This window comes from Ambystoma mexicanum, chromosome 4p (genome assembly GCF_040938575.1).
Source record: "Ambystoma mexicanum isolate Mex_15411 chromosome 4p, UKY_AmexF1_1, whole genome shotgun sequence".
NCBI classification, from domain to species: Eukaryota; Metazoa; Chordata; class Amphibia; order Caudata; family Ambystomatidae; genus Ambystoma; species Ambystoma mexicanum.
The window spans coordinates 993,624,072-993,643,866 of NC_090927.1; the positions used below are offsets into that span (position 1 = coordinate 993,624,072).

The window sequence follows — 19,795 nt, forward strand, 5'->3', positions numbered from 1 at the left end:
CGCACTCCTATTTTACCCAATAGGGTTTAAATCATTTGTCTTGAATTATTGATAACAGTAGAACCATGTTCCAATAGTTTTTCTTCAAAGTGCTTTTAGTTTGCAGAATTATCTTTTTGTTTATATTCTTTCGTTCTTTAAGGTAACGAATGGTTAAACTTCACCAATTCGTTATATGCTGATACATTGGCAAAGGAAGAATAACCTAGGGCTAATGCATTTCGGAAAAATAGTATTTCCTTCTTCAGAACCAGGTTACATTCACAAATATCTTACTGTTAGAACATTTAGAAAAACATATCTGCAACCCACATAATTCCACTGACTACCACAGTACTTCAATCATAGGACAAGCCAAAGAAATGTAAGCTTCAGGTAAGAGGGTACAGAGAAACTGCTAGGGAAAAGCAAGGCGGTCACGACTGAACAGACTACATTTAAAGTTAGAGGTGAAATCTACAAAAAGAAGATAAACACAAGAAGTCGTCAAATGAGGTTTAGTATAAGTGCAGTTTATCTGGAACTGGGGGTACAAAGTATTGAGGCTTAGAAAAATAGCAACAAATCATTTATAAAATATTATGGTACGTGTAAAACACATTTCGTAAACGAAAGAGCAGCACATTTCTGTACAAATTGTACTTTCAAACAGTCCAGGCTAAAACAGGATTTAAAAATAGAAACTTTGGTTACTCTATTTTGCAGTGCAGTTTACAGAGGAGAGAAACACTTAATGAGACAACACATACTCTTCCTCATTAATAATGCAAAATACCAGGTTGTTCTCAAAGCATTACAAAAAGTGTGCTATGGGTACATTGGTCAAAACAATGGCTAAAAAGTGCAGCAAAAAGCTTTATTAAACCAGCGTCGCCAGAGCAACATAAACCGTTCCTTTTTATAAATCTGAGTATTGCCTGATGTCCAACAGTGTTCAATCTGAGACTCCATTGGAGATACTGCTGGGAGCAAGCAGAGCCACTCTTCGGCTCTGTGTTACATCACTGGGCACCTGAGCTGTTTTCCAGCAGTGATATCACACTCTGTACCTTGAGTAGAGAAAACATTGATCGTATTCTCCTGATCGATATAGTGAGATTGTTATGTTTGCTATGCCTCACTATAAAAACCAATTGGTGTACTGCAAGGCTTGTGCTCATTCCTTTATATCAACATACAAAAGGAGGTTACTGCTATGCAGAAAAAACTACTGAGCCTAAATAAAACACCACAAAGTAGTAGTGAGCCACCTGAAACGCTCTGCCATAATGTAAATCGGCAACACACTTTATGCAGTGTAGTTACATATAGCTGATGCCGTTGCAGTACTATGCACAAACCGAATATGTAAGATGGACAGCACGCACAGCTGAGAGAAACGGTGTAAGGTAAACATGGTCATAGGTTTCATGTCTGCTGCTAGCTTAACAAAAATGTTAACATATGACTATGCCCCTTTGATTGCTGCAACATTGTGCGAAACACCAGAAAGAACTCCTTCAGAAATGTACTTTTTAAAACCTCGGATTTGATATGGGTTTAATAGAATAAAAGCACTGTCAAATGATGCCACTGCACTGTTCAATGTTAGTAATTTAATTTTGGAAACATGGGTAATTTTCTTTAAAGTATACATTTCGTTAGCAGTATTCCTGCTGGTGTCAAAACAATAAGGAACCTTAGAAAATCCCAGCGTAACATGAGAACGCTTAGGTGCTGCAGACTTTGGGAAAAGGGCTATATTTTCCCACAAGCAATTCTCCTCACTCTGCGGTTGCAGGCATCATCATCCTAGGCTTGGGTGCGCAGATTCCCATTCGGCTCCATAGTCCAAGAAATGAGTCACAATTTCCAGGAGTTAGGCACAAGTCTGACTCACAGAGGGGAGTGGCCTTCTCATATCCATCCATGCTTCACTGTTCCAACAAAAGCAGTTCACAGCGCTTCCAGTCAGTGTGCCTGGCATACGCAGCGGTTACATTAAAATGGACACGTTCACTTTAATAAACTAATTACAGTGCACGCACTATGCTGCATCATCCCTTGCTTGCAGGCATATTTGGCTAATATTTAAGGTGCTATTGATATGGCTAACAAATGATCCTCCTGCACGTGTGTGACTGTCTTTATTGTAGTAAATGGAGCGAGGCTGTGAAGGAGGCTCTGCCTCTGCTCCTGATGTGTTGTCCCAGTGAGCGCATTGAAAGCACGTGACGGACGTTTCTGGAAACTCAAAGTGTCACTTGTACCACTGTAGTAAAAGGTCGCCTGCATTGGATTGAGGGACGCTGAATTCCTCACATCTGCCTAACTGGTTCTCCTTATAGTTAAAAATAAAATCGATTGATATCGAGAACACATTTAGCTTGCTATTTTAGGGCAAGAGAGGTGCCATACATATTGCAATTCTCCCAGGTAAATAAAAATATTAACAATAACCAAAATGCTCTGAGTGCAAACATACCCAGAAATACTTTACACTAAAGAACTTACAACAACCTAAAAGAAAAAGGCAGTCTTTTTGTGACTGTTTGCATTAATGTATTATATACAAGTAAACTGTGGGCACATACTGGTTGCCAGGTTTCAGTGTTTAAGGCAAGATGGTGCCTTTTTCCACTACACCAAAGCCTCTGATTCTGGTAAGTTATCTGGCTGTAGAAGCCCCTGTTCATTTTAAAGGAAATATGTTACAATGGAGCCCTGAATGAAACATTACATATTTTGCCAACTGATCTACAAGACTCCTAAAAGAAGATGCATGTTGGGCTGAGAAAACATTGTTTGGGAAAGACCCTACTACATGGAGCAGACCCCCTTCTTTATAAACCCTTTTTGTACATAATAATACCAAAAGTGATAAAATAATAAGGGAATGCTGAAGGCCACTGTATAGGTTAAACTACACAAGACCAATCCTCCTGCTTGCAGGTGGTTGAAGTACTGCGCATGCCAAGTAGGCGGCTCGCTTTGATTGTAGCTTCCTTCCATTCTGCTGTCGGCACTGCTGAAGAGGCAGTTAAGTTTTTCACCAAATGATCTCCATTTTGGTTTCATTTAGAATCAGATCCTCATAAGACTAACAATTCCCAACACTGCGACTCCTTCTCTGCACACACCGTGTTGAGGATAACGTGGTGTTGGTCATACTGTGTACCTCCTAGAATGTAAAAGAAAAAAAACATGAAATCAGGTTTCATCAGTTCGCACATATAAAACAATGTAATAGTATACAAACCTACTAAACCTTAACATTCAATGTTGTCTATCCGAATCAAATAATTCATTGACCTCCTAGGGAAGGCATACTTAACTAATTAACAGACCAATTAAATATTAGATTTCTGAAAGGACTTCAACTACAATTTTTCCTTTGTCTCAGAGAGGCCATTTTGGAAGCAGGCAGCTCCCTCATTGGCCCTTCCAACTTTTGTGCATCCATTAAATCCCTGTTCAGAGGCGTCCCAGAACCTGGAATCCACAGCAAAGGGCTGCATACAAAAGAGCAGGATCTGTTTGGCGCTGTTACGACTTCGTAGGTCCAAGGGCCACCCATTCTGCACAATTACCCGAGACATCCATTTTCCTGTCAATGCAGAACTACCAAGCAAACCTTTTCATAAATCTGTGTAATCACTGCCACGAACTTCCACCAATACATTTACCAACTTTACAGTGTAAAATGTAATTCTTGATCGCCTGGGACCCTGTGAGTTCCCAAATTACATTTATTGGTTGCACTAGCTGGTCACCTAGGACATTGTGGGGCCCCCTATGCCCAAAACATCTTTCCTCGTCTACCATTGGTTTGCCAATCCTGCTCCTAGTACTTCCGTTTATGTGCCCTCTCTCTCATGGCCTTCACCAACCCTCCCCTCTCCGACCTCCACTTCCATGGCTCCTCTTCCCAAGTTTGTCCTATCCCATTATCGAGTGTCTCTCAAGTGCTGTTCCTCCCATTTCGATCCCACTTAATCCAACCTTGTGGACCCGATTCGCTTCCCTTCATCTACTTCAGCAACAATCTCCTCTATCTTGGCTGCCCCTAATGACTTTTTTGCGGGTCTATGAAATGCCCAATCCATCTGCAAAAATCCTCTGTTCTTACGAATCATTTGTATTCCTATTACCCCAATGGATATCACTGAAACCTGGATTCCCCCGATGACACTGCCATCCATCCACATCAATTTTGGCTCATTCTCGCACTCCCCTCATGTCTCCAAAAAAGGCAGATGTGTTGGTCTCATGCTCAGCAAAGATACACCCTAAGCACCCCTTTTCCCTCAGACTTCACTTCCTCCTCCTTTGAGCATCACCCAGTCTCAAAACATATGTTGGAGACTAGAGGGTATTCTTACAGACCCCAGTAAACAGTCCCTCCGTTTTAAATACTCTTATTACTCAAAACTGTTTGGGTGGTCCTATGTGGTTTAAGGTTAACACTTGATTCACTGATTCCAAATCTTTTATTCACAATATGATGCGTATATCTGTGACAAAGACAATGGGCCTGATTATGAGTCAGTCGGTCTGGAAACAACAGTGGCGGCAAATCCGCCGCCACCGTTGTTTCCGAGTCCTGCAGGCGGTTGGTGTCACTCCCGCCAGATCTGACCTGGCGGGAGTAACACCACCCGCCTGCAGGCGGACATGGAAATACTGGCTCTGTCATATACGGAACAGGTGTTTCCATAGTCCCCATCCCCATGGAGTCCTGTTGGACTCCATGGGAATGGGGATTTACAGAATTCCGCCTCCAGAATTACCAGGTCACCGGGGTTGTAATGCCCCAGTGTTTCCGGAAATCACAGAGGCGGAATGGTATTAACGGTCCGGCGGCAGCCTGCCGGTTTTTCCAGCACAGCTACCGCCGGACTCGTAATGAGGCCCAATGTCTTTGTTGCACTTTTTGTAGAAAAATATTTTATTTATTTAAAAAAATATATATTTGTATCAGTATAATTCATTGATTTACCACATTTATAGGAATTTAGTGGATTTTCACTCTGTAGTGCAATTAGAGATTCCTCTAATTTCAATTAAAACATTCTATTCTCAATTTGTCGAGAGAAATTTAAGACTATTTCGTTAACTCCCACTGGGCAAACAACCTCTTCGCTGATCTTAACCTCTTACTTGAAACGCTGCCAGGTGATGACCGTGCCATCATAATGGGTCCTATACAATAGTACTGAAGCCCAAGTAAGGCAGAGTGTGCGGAGTGTTCCTGTGTTGGCTGGTTGCCAGTCTTGCCAAGTGACTGGTCTGTTTTCCCTTACTATTGCCTGGAGGCGGTACACTTTTTATTATTATTTATTTCAAAATCCTCACTTTTGCGGCACAGCCGCCCGGTGTGTGAAGTGTTCCTGTGTTCTGTGGGCTCCTGACAATGACTGAACCATGGTTCAGTTCACCTCCCCGACTATTCCCCTGCACACTCAACAACAAATAAAAGGACAAGAAGGTGAGTGGGAGTGGTGTCTCCAAGGAGAAATACTGGAAACAAATAAAACGAGCAACAATCTCAGCATCATTAGCATTGAACCCGGTGTGATCTATTGTATAAGGGAACTTCTATGGCCACCTTAAAAGATGACAGAATGTGGGGGAAGGACTCAAAGGGTGGCGGAATGTACCGGTTTGGCTAATGTACTGTAGGGGGGGAAACCATTAGCACCGATGAATTAACATGCCCGATCGTAAAACAATGACTGGGTGCGGTGGGGACGTTAAACAAGCAGTTAATAAAAGGAGTGGTAGGGAGAGTTAACACAGACTCTTTGGATAATTCCAAGGCGTTTTAGCTTGACAGATGCGGAAATGCTGGCCACATTAGACCACTTAGATGCAGTTCCAACAATGAGGAGGGGTGAATATGTGAAAGGCCCAGACAACAAAAACACCCCGAGACAATTGGAGGGCTCAACATGCAAAGTGACTGCCAATATGGAAACAATTCCGAGGGACGAAACACAGACTGTTATGGTGAAGAAGTCGGTCGGGTGGCTAGTTTACAGCCAGACATGGAAGGTTGGACTTCTCCCTATTTGCTTCCTGTGAAAAAAAAATAGAGTGGAAGGAAACCATGACAGTGAGGGTTACACAGGTGCCCTTTGAAAGCAAGGGGGCGACCAGTGAAGTGGCTATTCCAGTGCCTCTGAGCGATACACAAAAGCGAATTAGCGCTGCAGAGATGCCTCCCCTCGCAACAAAGAAGTCCAGAGACAGGGACGATATTAAAGGCAAACTGGAGCTCAAATCTAACCCAATGATGAGGCTGATGAAAGAGGATGGCCAAGTGGAGCTTGGATAAACAAGGTCTGTACCGACCAAGCAACCCTCGATGACTTTGCAGGAGCAAGATATGGGTCCCAAAGTAGTGGCATTTGAACCATGCCTGATGAAAGTGATCGTTGAGCCTCTTCAACCAAGTTCAATCTTGAAATCAGGAGATATACCTGTAATACGCTCTTTTCGACACAAATCACCAGATGACCGGCCCCAGCTCTAAATTGAAAGGTGTTTAAGTCGCAATGCAGTGTTATGTCCACAATGACAATAGCATCATCACCCTTCCTGAAGCTGTACAAATCAATAAATGACAACTTTAAAGACCAGGCTACTCTTTTGGGCAATTCAAGAGATATTCATTGAGGAATTTGTCTCTTTCCTACAGTCCAGGCTAGATCCTGAGGCTGAATGTACAAAACAGCTGCAACAAAGCCTGCCAATTGCGCTTGAAGCGGAAAGGGAGGATATAAAGTGGATTTTGGGATCTCTAGTGGAGATACTGCATGTAAAGGCTTCAATACAAAGTCAAAAAGCAAGACTTTCCTCATTTGTGTACCAGGATGCTTCATCAAAAGTGGGCAAAGAGCAAACCATAGTAACTCTGGAAAATTAACACAAAGGAGCAAGAACCTCGAGTTGATGAACAAAACATATTTGGAACCTCTACTGGGCCATTTGTCAGATGAAAATGTGGAGCCTTTGCTAAAGCAAGGGGAATAACGCACCTCTAAAAAAAAAAAGAGGGTCAATTAGCTACAGCAGAAAGAAGTGGTTCGGCAGCTCCTTCTAAACCTATGAAACAATCAAACGCACAGGTAACTGCATCCCTCCCTTCTCCGATTTTTCAGAAAAGGAAGAAGCGGAAGATGTTTGATGACGAATAGACCACCTATGCCTCAGCATAAAACGAAAAATATGGCTCCATTGAAAAAGAGAAAATCAAACGGTTCAAGGGAATTTCTGAGAAACCTGATGATTCCATCATCACCTATTAAAAGCTCTTCAAAGGAAAAAACAGGAACGAGAGACCGTCCATATATTGATGAAGACCGAGCGGAGGACCCATTGTGGCTCAATCCACCAAGTACATCAGCGATGTATGTTTCAGAAGAAGAGGGGATTAACTTCATTTTCACAACTCATGATGACGATCTGTGGGACGAAGTAGGAGAACAAGACGTTGTTGGGTTGATCACCAACACAAACGTTAGGCTGACTATAGATAAAAACAGGGCGGAAGGGGGCCATATCAATCTGCCTTTTTTGAGACTGGAAGAGAAAAGAAAAGTGATCATCAATAAGGGGAGAAATCTGCAAGACAGAACTGCTTTAAGTGAAGGGATTGAGGAGCCACAGGTTCCAAACTCGAAGAGACCTACTTAAGAGAACAGGCCAGTCTTGCTTTTGAGGTTTGACTGTCCGGTGAAAAAGACCAACCCTAGGAAGCAATACATTGAGCCTAAAGTGTCCCCAAAGTTAAGATTGGAACGTATACTACCTTGAAAGGATGGGTTGATTCTTAACTGCTCAAACGTTATGAACCTGTTTCGGCACATACCATTGTTACTTCTTATAATGCCAGATGACATTAAAATAGTGGAATTTGAGAAAGAAACGAAAATGGATCAAGTGATATTGCATTTGGTAACAAAAGGGGTGAAATCTTCACATATCCAGATGGCCCATTTACTACTGCTGCTGGGCTTTGAACTGGGCGAAGTGGTTGCAAACGGGGTAATTCCACCGCTGGCTAGAAGGTCTGAAGAAAGGAATGTTGTGAAGGATACTGAAGGGTGGGTGGAGGAGGTGTTTTTGTGGGAGGGTGGTAGCCACCAGAGAGAAATGATAAAGGTTTGCCATTATTCGCCAGAAGCCCAGCAGAAAGGGTCTCTTGTGAAAAGGTTAGGTGGCCCCTTAAAGTGGCTTTCAATTGTGATAACATGGGTATTCCATCTACCAAGGAAAAGAGTATCAAGGGGAGTAGAGCGAGACAGTCCGACAAAGGCTTGAGGGTGGGGGAGTCTATAGATTTGTCAGCCAGTGAACAATGAGGTGGGGACTGTGGGATGTTGGAACACAAGAGGTTTTTACATTTATGCAGGGATGTTATGTTAATGTTAAAGGATATTTGTAACGTGCACTTTCACCACCGGAGTTGTCCCCTGGCGCTCTGGCGCTCTGGCAGATCTGAAACAAAAGGGGGTAGGTTAGGGCTTGTTAGTAGGACAAAGTTTGGAGAAGAGCAAGGGAGCCATGAAGTACTATTGGCAGCTTCAGTTCGGTTAACACTGTTCGCTGAGCTTATTGGTGTGGTATTCGGTTCTGATTCAGTTGTGTGCTGTTGTGTGGGGCTCTGTGTGGTGCGTCTGTTATGCTGTGGTGAAGTGCATGTGGGTTGCTGTGGTTTTAAGGAGGTGTGGTTGTGTTTCGTTAGAGTGTGAGAGATGTGCGTGGAGTGGTGAGGTTTGTAGAAGTTTTGTTTGGGGGGTTGGCTAGTAGCCTTGTTGATTGGAGAAATGCACATTCCTATTGTGTCTCCTGCGTAATTTAGAGAAGGTTGTCTTCCTTTCAGTGGTTAAGTTTCAGCATGATAAGGCTGTCTCATCTCTCTGTCATTAGGCTAAGTCAGCTACTCTGTGTTTCCATCTTTTTATTTGCTCCCCCCCTATATTCCAGTCTGTCCTTGCAGCAAACAAGTCCTTTCGGATCGAATTACTTGCAACCAACACCCATACCCCATGCCCTTTCAGAGTGGGTAAGGTTGGTGGTAGTGTTAGGCATGTTTGCTTTTGTTCTGTCCTCATGGGGTTGTCGCTCATGTTCTGTTATACCTGGCATGGCAACAGAATAGACCCAATGGTGCTAACTGGGATTGCTTTAATGGACCTCCATGCCACACACAATATGGTCTAGTGTGAATGTTGTAAACACTAGTCATTCACTGTACTTTTCTTTTGAAACCTCATATTCAACAGTTCTGGAATGCACTTAACTTGAAAATGATGTAAAAGGGTGATAGTTTCATTTATTATTGATTCTGAGTTTTGATTTAATTTGGATGTTGACCTGAAATATTGGACAATAAGTTCACATGTTTGTTTTGACCGCAGATTGTGGTACAAGTAATTCTGATTTGTCTCACTTTTGTCCTGTATTAAAAATACTTTACACACATATTAATATTCTTGCTTGAAGTATCTATAGTTAAGTTAACTGATACAATACCAACTCTCTCATTGAGAGTCACCAATGTTCTACTTGACAACATAACAAAACGTATATATATTTGAGGTGCAATCTATATTCCTATAGACATCCCATATTCTGGGACACTAGGACGATAGATTAAATGTGTTTAGGGACTCAGTCCCACTAAGAGTGTATATGGGGCTATTGTGCGGCAACGCACGGTTTCGTTCTTCAGGTAACATAGATTATGTGCCACTACTTTTGGAATTCACTATTAAGGGTAGAAAAGGTCAAAAGATAGAGCTAAATCATTGCTATACGTTCGATGATAGAGAAAAAATGATTACGTAAAGAGATCAGGCTCTTGGGTCGAGCAAAAGATGTCCTCGCTCGTCTCTTGGAGAAGAAAAGAAAACAGAGATTTAAAACCTGGCTGGCCTCTCATAAGGCGATCTTGTGGCAGCAAGACGTATAAGCAATGATGCTTACTTTAAAGAGGAAGCAGTTGAGATCTACTAGGCAATTGATAAGACCAGTAACCAGCGGGTACCCTTGGCAAATATGGTAATTGAAGCAAGTTGGGTTGCTTATTATGGAAAATGTTTGGAAAGAAAAGAATGGTGGATTGTTATCCACTGGCAGAAAGTAAAAGGGGCTAGGCTATTTCTTTTGACAATTTGGATCTAGAATTGCTAGTTAAAAAAGTCAGTTCCTCGGGAGCCCCGGGCCTGATGGCTTAACAAACTTGATGATTAAAGCATCCTCAAAGGAGCGGGTGTCGTTTATGGAGATATTATTCAGGCAAATGATGAAGCTAGCGACTATTCCTGAATAATGGCAGTCTGCAATTATTGTGCCCATACACAAGAGGGGCGATACGGTTGATCCGGTCAACTATGGCCCAATCGCCCTTCTTGATGTATTGTCCACATCTTCTTGAGGGTTACTGTTGGGTCACCCCCAAAGATGGATTTCCAATACCATGAGACACGATCCCCGACAAACAGGGTTTATAAAAGAGGTGGGAACTGACCTGAAACTTTTCTTGTTAAACATCCTAAAATGTAGGGCCGTGAAAGAGAGTGTGAAGATCTATATGTCTTTAATAGACCTCAAAAAGGCTTTTGATTGTATGGACAGACAGCTACTTTGTACCAAGTTGGAGGCATGGAAATGCCAGGGGAATCTACTTTCAGCAATCTGAGTGTTGTATATGGCCACTAATGTGCATATTAAGCTTAGTGCACAAGGCCTATTGACAAGACCCATTTACACTAAACAAGGTCTCAAGTAGGGTTGTCCGCTGGCCCCGACTCTTTTCAACTTATTCACATTAGAACAGGGCGAAACGTTAGATAGAGTCAAGGCCTTCCCGCCCAGGATGGGTGAGGAAGTGTTGCCAAGAGTTCTCTTTGCAGACGATCTGGTCTTGATAGACCAAACCCCAATGGTCTCCAAAGGAGTTTGCAAGGGCTATGGTCAATAATGGTCTAGAGATAAACCCGTCGAAAACAAACATTTTGGTATTTGGGCAGAGAACAAAAGCTGCAGAGTTTAAATGGTACCTGGAAGGAACACCCCTAACTCAGGCCATGACATATCTGGGCACCCATATTAATACTAAAATGGATGATGGTCCTTGAATAGGGGCCCTGAAGAAGAGGGCTAAAACGTTGACAGCACAAGGGATCTTGATTAATAGAAGGTTCGGGAAGTTCTCCATAATACTGGTGAGGACCTTCTACGAATTAAGGTTGTCGGAGTCTTTGGAGGGCTCCTTGTTGCGAAATATTTTACGGCTGCCAAATTTGATCGCAACATCGGTGATCAGATATGAGCTGGGTTTCATATCAATGAATGCAAGACGGTCTGGAAGGCATTGGCTCTTTACGGCAAATGTTTGATGTCCACCCCCGCCCCCTTTGAGATTTTAAGTGAAGAGGTGGCTAAGGGTGGCTCGGCCTTCATGAGAAAATGGGTGACCTGCTGACAGGCAATATTGGAATCTCTAAACGCAAATCAAGATTTGTTGCTGTCCAAACTTTGTCAGCAAGATTGGTACATTTGCAGATAAAAATGGCCGGCGCCTGCAGTCAGCATTATGAAATGAAGTTAAGACTTACGGTCTCTTGCCGAATTATTGGAGAGTATTTCCATGTCCATGGTATCAGGCCCAGTATCTAAGATTTCGGCTTAACGCCCACCCGACAAAAGACATTTTTAAGGTGTATAAAAAAGCAAAGGACCTCAATTGTAGATTATGTAGGTGGGAGGGTCAGGTGGAGACACTACAAAATATTGTAGTCTTTTGCCCGAGATTGACGTATATTAGAAAAAGTTTTATGGGCAATTGGATAATAGAGAGGCAATGCCAAGATGAAGAGAAATTTTGGAATCATTTCATAAGAGGGGAGGATTTTACAGCAATTCTTTCTTTGGTGATATTTTTTAAAGAAATATTCTGTGTCAGACAGAAAAGATGTGGAACTTATAAGTGTATGAGGGAAGAGACGAAAACACTTCTTTTTTTGTTTTACTTGAAGCTTGAGGGGAGGGAGAGACTTGATCACATTTTTGGTTGCAATTGATGCTTGGTTTTCTATTTTTTCCTGATAAAGGTTTGTAATAAACTGTACATCAATAACAAAATTATTAAAAGCCCAGACGCTCCAACTCAACCTCACTCACTCTGACATCTTACTAGACAGCCTACATAACCTTCTAACCCACATTGAACACAACCCTTTGAGTTTCATATTTCTATCTTCCACCCTGCTCTCGACTGCTCTCACAAGTGACCCCTGCCCCTCTGTCATGCACTTCATCCTCTCTACTCCTCCCCACAACTATGCTATCCCAATCCCACATGTATCACCAAATGTAAACGCAAGCCTAACTCCATGGTCTCCTACCATGAACAAGTCAACATCTTGCTGCAGGCTCTATCCTCCATTTTCTCACTCCACTGAATGTCTTTACCAAATTCAATTCTGCACTGTCCACCCAATTCACTGATCACTATCCTGCCCGTTCCTTTGCCTTTTCTTGCTCCTGTCCTCGGCTATCGATCAACCCTTCTATCCAGCTACTGTAGGATAACAATGAAGCACTGCTTATGTTGTCGGCACAAATACCAATCCTTCACTCTTCTTACTTCTTAAAAGGACGCTCTTCTGACCCTGAATACAACTCTTGAAACAGCAAAATGCTCCCACTACACTAATCTTGTTTCCTCTCTCTGCTTGCACCATCAGAAACTACCCATGACACTCAAAGCCATGATCCCTCGCCCAAAAAACTGCTCCATTTTCTCCTACCTCTCTGACAATGACTTTGCCGCCTACTCCTAGAAGAAAAAATATCACCAAAATATGGGACATCTTGCCACCCTCTCATCTCTCCCACCCCATCCTCATTGTCTTCTCCAATCTTCCCCACGCTCTGCTCTCTATTATGCTTCTCCCTCACTTTCGCAACTGAACTTCTAATCATTCTTCATTCTGCAAATCCATCTTTGCTCCAAATTACCCCTTCGTGCAATACATTGTTATGAACGGGAACCAGTCACGTCGGCTCATGTCTCGCCTTACTCAAACTATATCAAAAATTGGCACCTTTCCAACCCCTCATTCTATACACCTGTCACTCTCCTTCAGTACGACTCAAACATTCTTGAGAGGGTTGTTTTGTACAGCATAATCAACTATCTAGAGGTACACTCCCTTCTCCCTGATGGCTATAAATCATTCTCCAAGACTCGCCCTAACCGTGCTGGCGGTGGGGTTGCTCAGATCTTCCCTGAGTGAGTTCCTTCTTCCCAGCCTCACTCTTCCTCCGAGAGCCTGGTTTGCAAGCTGGTCATCTCTGACACCTCCTCTCTGACCAGTGCCACTATCTACAGGCCACCTGGCTCTACCACCCTGTTCCTCGCTGAATGAGCTGATTTCTCCTCATCTCTCCTCACAACCACCTCTAAACTCCTTCTCCTGGGTGACTTCAACATCCACCTTGACTCGTCAATCATGGCATCCACTCTCTTCCGTGACCTCTACACCTTGCTCTCCATCTCCCTCTCCCTCTCCATTCTTCCTTCTGGTCCTACCCACTCGGCTGGACACTTTCTTGATGCCTTCATCCACACTGATCTTTCAATCCCCCCCCCCCAAACTGGTCACCCCACTCTACTGGTCGGGCCATTCTCTCCTCTCCTCTCATCTGGTTCCTCTTGGCACTCTGACCACATCTGCCCCAGCCCTGCCAACCTCATTCATGAACATCCGTCCTATGAAATTACTGTCAGCTGCTGCCTTCGCATCTACCTTCATCACACTCATTTCCCACTAAAGACTACCTCCAACTCTGCTCTCAGCTACCTCCCTCTTGCCATCCCTAATACCCTTGACATTTGTGCCCCAAGTCATGAGGATCCACCTGAAACATGCCTCCAAGTGTAACGCCTGGTACCACTCCGAACTTGCAGCCCTGAAACACAAGTGCAGAGCTGCAGAACGGAAGTGGTAGACCTCAGGATCATCCTCTGACAAACTGGTTTGTCATCTGCTCCAAAGGCAATACTGACTCTCCATTCGCTCCAAGAAAAGGGCCCACGTCCAGGCTCTAGTCCCTGGTGCATCCAACAACAAGGCTGAACTCTTTAAAATCTGCATGGAACTAGCCAGCCCTTCCGCAGTCTTGCCCTCACCTCTTCCCTCCCAGGCCCTCTGCAACGCACTGGCCACACACTTCATTGAAAAAAACTCAGAACATCCTGAGCACCCTTGCGTCCCTCAATGCCTTCTCTCCCATCACACCTGATGAGGTCACCAGAGTTATCCGCACCATGAAGTTCTCCTCCAAACAGGTCGCTCCTTGTTCCTCCAGAGACATTAGGACAATATTGTCTCTCTTGCCCCTGCACTTGCTGATTTCTGCAACCACTCTTTTGCTACTGGATGTTTCCTCTCCTCCCTCAAGTACTCCCTTGTGGGCCCCCTCCTGAAAAAACCTTCTGCAGACCTGTCTTGTCCCGCCAACTACCACCCCATATCTATCACCCCCTTCCTTGGTGGGAAACTCTTGGAGAAGCTGGTCTTCCCCCAACTGACTCAGCACACTGAACTTGTTGGCTGCCTACACTACGATCAATCTGGATTCAGAGCATCCAGAGGCATGGAAACTGCTCTTATGAACACCTGTGACACACTGCTCGCTTCTCTTGACTGCAACTCTCCAGCTGTTCTCATTCTACTTGATCTCTCCTCTGCATTTGATATGGTCAACCACTCCATCCTCATAAAACGGCCCCATGATAACCTAGGTATCACTGAGCGGGCACTGGACTGGCTGTTAACCCATCCCTCAATGACCGTCCATCCCAGGTTATTCTGGGCTCTTCCTCCTCCCACACCTCTATCTACACCTGCGGCATCCACCCGGGCCCCAACCTTTCTCCCTGGCTCTTTAATACCTATCTTGCTCTGCGTGCACACCTCATTTCCATCTTCTCCCTCAACTTCCAGTGTTACGCAGATGACACACCACTCTTCTTCAAACTTCCCTCTGATCCTCTCCTTACTTCCTCCATCAAACCTGACTGCCGATCTGCCATCCAGTCCTGGTTCACCTCCAATGATCTCTGCCTCAACGCCAACACAACTGAAATCCTTCCTATTGGGACTCCTGCTACGTCTTTCGTCCCCTTACTCTGGCTTTCTTCTATGGATTCTCCCCCTTCTCCTTCATCTGAAGCCAGAAACCTCCAGTCCTAAAATCTCTCCACTGGCTCCCAGTTGCTGCAAGGATCAAATTAAAATCCCTCTGCATCATCTATAAGGCTGTCTAGGGCCGGGGACCATGCTATCTACAACTGGTTCTCACCAAATACTCTCCCTCCAGATCTTTATGTTCCTCTGGCACCAACTCTCTGTGTGTCAAGTGCTTCACTAAACAGCGAGCTGGTGGCTGATCGCTTTCCTCGGCAGGCTTTCTCCTATGAAACAGCCACCCCCTTCGTCTTGTCTTGAGCTGGATCTCCTCAAATTACGGAAGCTCCTTGAGACCTTCCTTTTCACCTCCTCCTTCCCTCTCTCCCTCCTCTGTTTAACCCCACAGTTGCTGAGATTGGATTGCTGAGGTTGGTGACCAGGGCCTTGTGTGTCCACACCAGATCGCCTTAGCCTCCGCCCGCTCCCAGCACTTGCCTTGGCATCCATTGGCCTATCCCACCACATGCCTGCACTTACTTATTAATTGGCAGCTGACCACTCTCACCACGTCACTTAACAGCTGCTTACTCTAGCACTTCACCCATTGGTACACCTAGCACTTGCCCCCCACTTCCTCCTCCCTTCTCTCTCTCTGCACATGTGTGTTTTGAATGCTCACAAGGCCTAGTAGGTTCGCATCTAGTTTCTTTGTTATATTTGCTTTTCTTTCCAATGTTCCCTCCCTGCTGCCATGTGGGTGCTTTGAAACACAATTTACTTGACATATAATCGCCTTACAAATGCACAATAACAAAATAAAAAAATAAGTACACTCGGTCGATGGCCCCTTCCATTCTGGATTCTAGTTCAAACACTCCACCAAGACAGCACTCATCCACGTGAATTGTCTTACCATGATGACCACTCAACTGTCATCCATTCTCATTTTTCTAGACAGTTCCGCTACATTTGACACTGTAGTTCATCATTCCCCCCTTAAAACTATTTCCCTCCTTGCTTCAAGGACACCATATTCGTCTGGGTGTCCGATCTCTCCGACCACTCCTCCTTCATCTCATGGGACTCCAGAACCACCTCTGCAACTCCCCTTCCCGTGGGAGTCCCTCAAGCATCAGTTCTGGGTCCACTTCTCTTCACCCTGTATACCGCCTTCCGTGGCAAACTGATTTTCTCCTATTCCCTCTTTGCAAATGATACTCCGATTTCCTCTCCTTCCACTCCTTCACCCCGCCAATGTACGAAAACATAACTGGATTGCACTATGCTGTCTCTTGCTAAACTTTTCAAAGATGGAAGCCACCCTTTTCACTGTCTCCAATGCCAACCTGACTCTCACCTCTCATCATTTTCGAGCCCGAACTAATGGCTCACAACTTTGGGGTTCTCTTTGGCAGTAACCTGAACCTTTACCATTTCATCATGGCAACTGCTGCTAGATTCAACCTCCGAAACATAAGAAAAATCTGCCCATACCTCACACACTAGTCAACTAAAACCCATACACTTTCAACCTTCTCAGATCCTCCCCACCTTTACCTACTGTCACAATACTGGATGGCTCTCCATACAAAATCACTCTTTAAATTCCTGCTACTCGTCTATAAATCTATTCATGGCCTTGCCTCCCACTACCTCACTCAAGGCATCCCGCTATACTCTTCATATTGAACTCTCTGATCAATTCTTCACAACCTATCAGTGCCCACCTCCCTGTGCTTCCTTCCACTTTTGCTCATTTTTCTTACCCCACTCCACTGGAATGCACTCTCCCCCTGGCCATCATATCTATTTCTTCAGTGCAACTATTCAAAACAAGGCTCAAACTACACCTGATGGCAATAGAGGGAGCCTGCATAGCATCCTAACCAAACTATCCACCCAACCCACCTCTATTATATTCTGACCTTAGAGTACTCTATGTAATATCTAAATATTGTAATGGGGTTGAAGGAGGATGCAGACACAAAGATGGCATGATTTTAGTTATAGACTTTTATTTTTAAGTGAAAACGATTGTTAGAGGGGTTTCCCTGTCTCAAAACTATTACTAAAAGGGTTGGTCTGAAGGTCCGTCAAAGTAAATTCCACCGTTCTGTGTATAACCTACTTCTGCCCGTCACACAACTAAAAAGGTAACTTACAGAAAGTTCCTTCTTTATGGAGAATGGCTCCCTTCTCCTGCTTCTTGGATGGGGTTCAACAAAATGTTCTCCCAAAACAAAAATACCAGGAGGAATAACTACCTTCCCCTGGCTTGCAGGTTTCAGACAGTCTTTACACAATCTTGGCTCCAGGTGAATGGTTCCCTTCCCCTGGCATGGCTTGGTACAATTCACAACAAAGCCAGGGGTAATGACTCCCTTCCCCCAGCATTTCTATCGTTTCGTTCATTTTTAAAAGCTCTAATCTTTATTTAACTCTTGAGCTGATTCTAGAACTGTCAGCTGAAGGAGATGGATGCTTGAGAGCTCTACTCTGCTCTAGCCCTGAGATCCTGAAAATGTCAGATTCAGCTTCTATTGAGATGACAGACCCATCCTCCTCCAGAAGATCCATTCAAGGAGGTGAATCTCCAGAACCTCATGAGAGGGGTGCCCAACCTTCAAAGAGAGTTAAGGAAGACTGCCTGATTGCCTGTAGAGCTGAGGGTCACTCTGCAGAAGATTGACAGAAATTATGGATATTGCTGTTTTATCAATTGGAAAGATTAAACAGACTTTCTTGGAGATTAAAAATTACCAAGCTCTGGTTAAAAAGAGGACAGAAGATTTGGAAACTAGAGTGTCTGTCTCTGATGATCGCCTCCATGCTCTGGAAGAGAGGGTTTCCCAACTGATCCTGCACCTGGATGCTGGCCAGAAAAAGATTTCTGAACAGTAAAATTACTGTAGGCGTTCAAACCTGAGAATAACTGGCTTTCCTGAAGGTGCTGAAAACGGACGCCTTATTGAATTTTTGCAGATAACGTTACCTACATTGCTGAAACTACAGCCTGGAGAAACACTGGGAATCGAGAGGGCGCTCCATACTTTGGCTCCTAATTCTGCACTAGGCCAACCCCACAGGGCTTTCCTTTTGAAACTACTAAGATTCCCTATTAGGGAACGTATGCTCATAAAAGAAAGGGAACTGGGAGATCTTAAATGGAATGACCACAAGGTAATGTATTTTAATGACTATAGTAGTGATACTGCTGCACAAAGGAAGCTTGCTTGTATTCAAAGCGATTGGGGCGAGAGAAACACCTTATCCATTACATGATTTACCCAGCGATCTTTAAGGTTGTGGTGGAAGGAGTAACCCACACCTTCACGGATCATCGTAAAGCAATGAGCTCCTTAAATGCTTCTAATATGGGAAAAAAGGGAACCCCCCTTGCAAAAACGAGAAACTAACACTTGCTTACTGAGGCTTGAATTTTATATTCAATTCTAAAAGAGTTTGATATTTTACACAGCTTTTGTTTCATCCCCAAAGATTTACATTGTTTGTTTTTTGGTGAATTGCTGTTGCAGAAGCACGGTTGAAAACTTTCATTGCCTCAAGACTCTGATGACTCATCATGTGTCCTTTCCTCTATCTGCTTCTATGTTTCCAATCCGGAAGCTTTCGTGGGGGCAAAGGTATTATGGGCAAGTTTCCCAGTGAAGAGTTGCGACTGTAATGGAATCTACGCACTGGTGAATGCTCGAAAAGGACAGGAGGGTCGCGTATTCCACGCCGATATTATGATCAGCATGCTGACGAATCGCTGTCTGTTGTACTGTTCCATGGGAGACCTGCACTGTGAATCCACGTTATGTATGCTTATTGGTGAGTGAATGGAAACAAACGCTTGGATGATCTTTTTGCTAACCCGTACTATTTGCGCTCTGTATTCTTTTGATACTATCTGTATAGTCAACCAAATCTCTGAATCCAGTGCGAAACAAAAAACTTGGATGCTGCATATGACTGGTATGAGTTCATCGCTTAGTGCTGGATGTCAAACATAACGGGTATGAACACTGGGTATTCCAACATTTTGGATGCGCTGCCATATCACATAGTTAAAACAACTTGATAGTAAAAAGTCCTCATGCACAAACAATGTGCAATATATGTTACAAATAACACGTGAATGAAAAATTGCGGAATTTAATGTTCTTCACATCCAGTATGTAATATCAAATGACAGAGTGATGTGCCAACACGTGTTTCGACCTCTCTCGGTCTTCTTCAAGGCAAAACTCTGTTCAACAGTTATTGTGTACAATTTTTCAGTGCATATAAGAATCCCCATTTATAAACCAGGGTACATGAAATACAGAAAACACAACAAACAAGAATTTTAAATATGGGGGTATACATTACCAGTATAATTGGTAAATCAACATGTCATCGGCAGCACATGGAAAAAATTTAAAATGATGAAAAAAAAATAATAGAAATAACATGTTACAACATTACAAACTCAAAAGGTACACAAATTGTACAATAAATGTGCTGCCAAAATCCTGTGTCACCTATATCAGCACTGTTCCACATAAAGTGAATATAATGTGCGCGAAGATCTCCGTGAACTATTTGCAATGGCTATCTATTCT

General features: G+C 43.7%; 1 protein-coding gene across 2 annotated transcripts in view; it reads right to left on the reverse strand.

The window, feature by feature from the left end:
- Positions 1–491: 491 nt before the first annotated feature.
- CRYBG1 (crystallin beta-gamma domain containing 1) overlaps positions 492–19,795 on the reverse strand; it is a 1,845,005-nt gene continuing 1,825,701 nt past the window's right edge. For both annotated transcript variants that reach the window (XM_069606577.1, XM_069606578.1), the window contains one exon: positions 492–3,160. In XM_069606577.1, the coding sequence (XP_069462678.1) occupies positions 3,072–3,160 (89 nt within the window). In that variant the 3' untranslated portion in view covers positions 492–3,071. The remainder of the gene's footprint in view (positions 3,161–19,795) is intronic.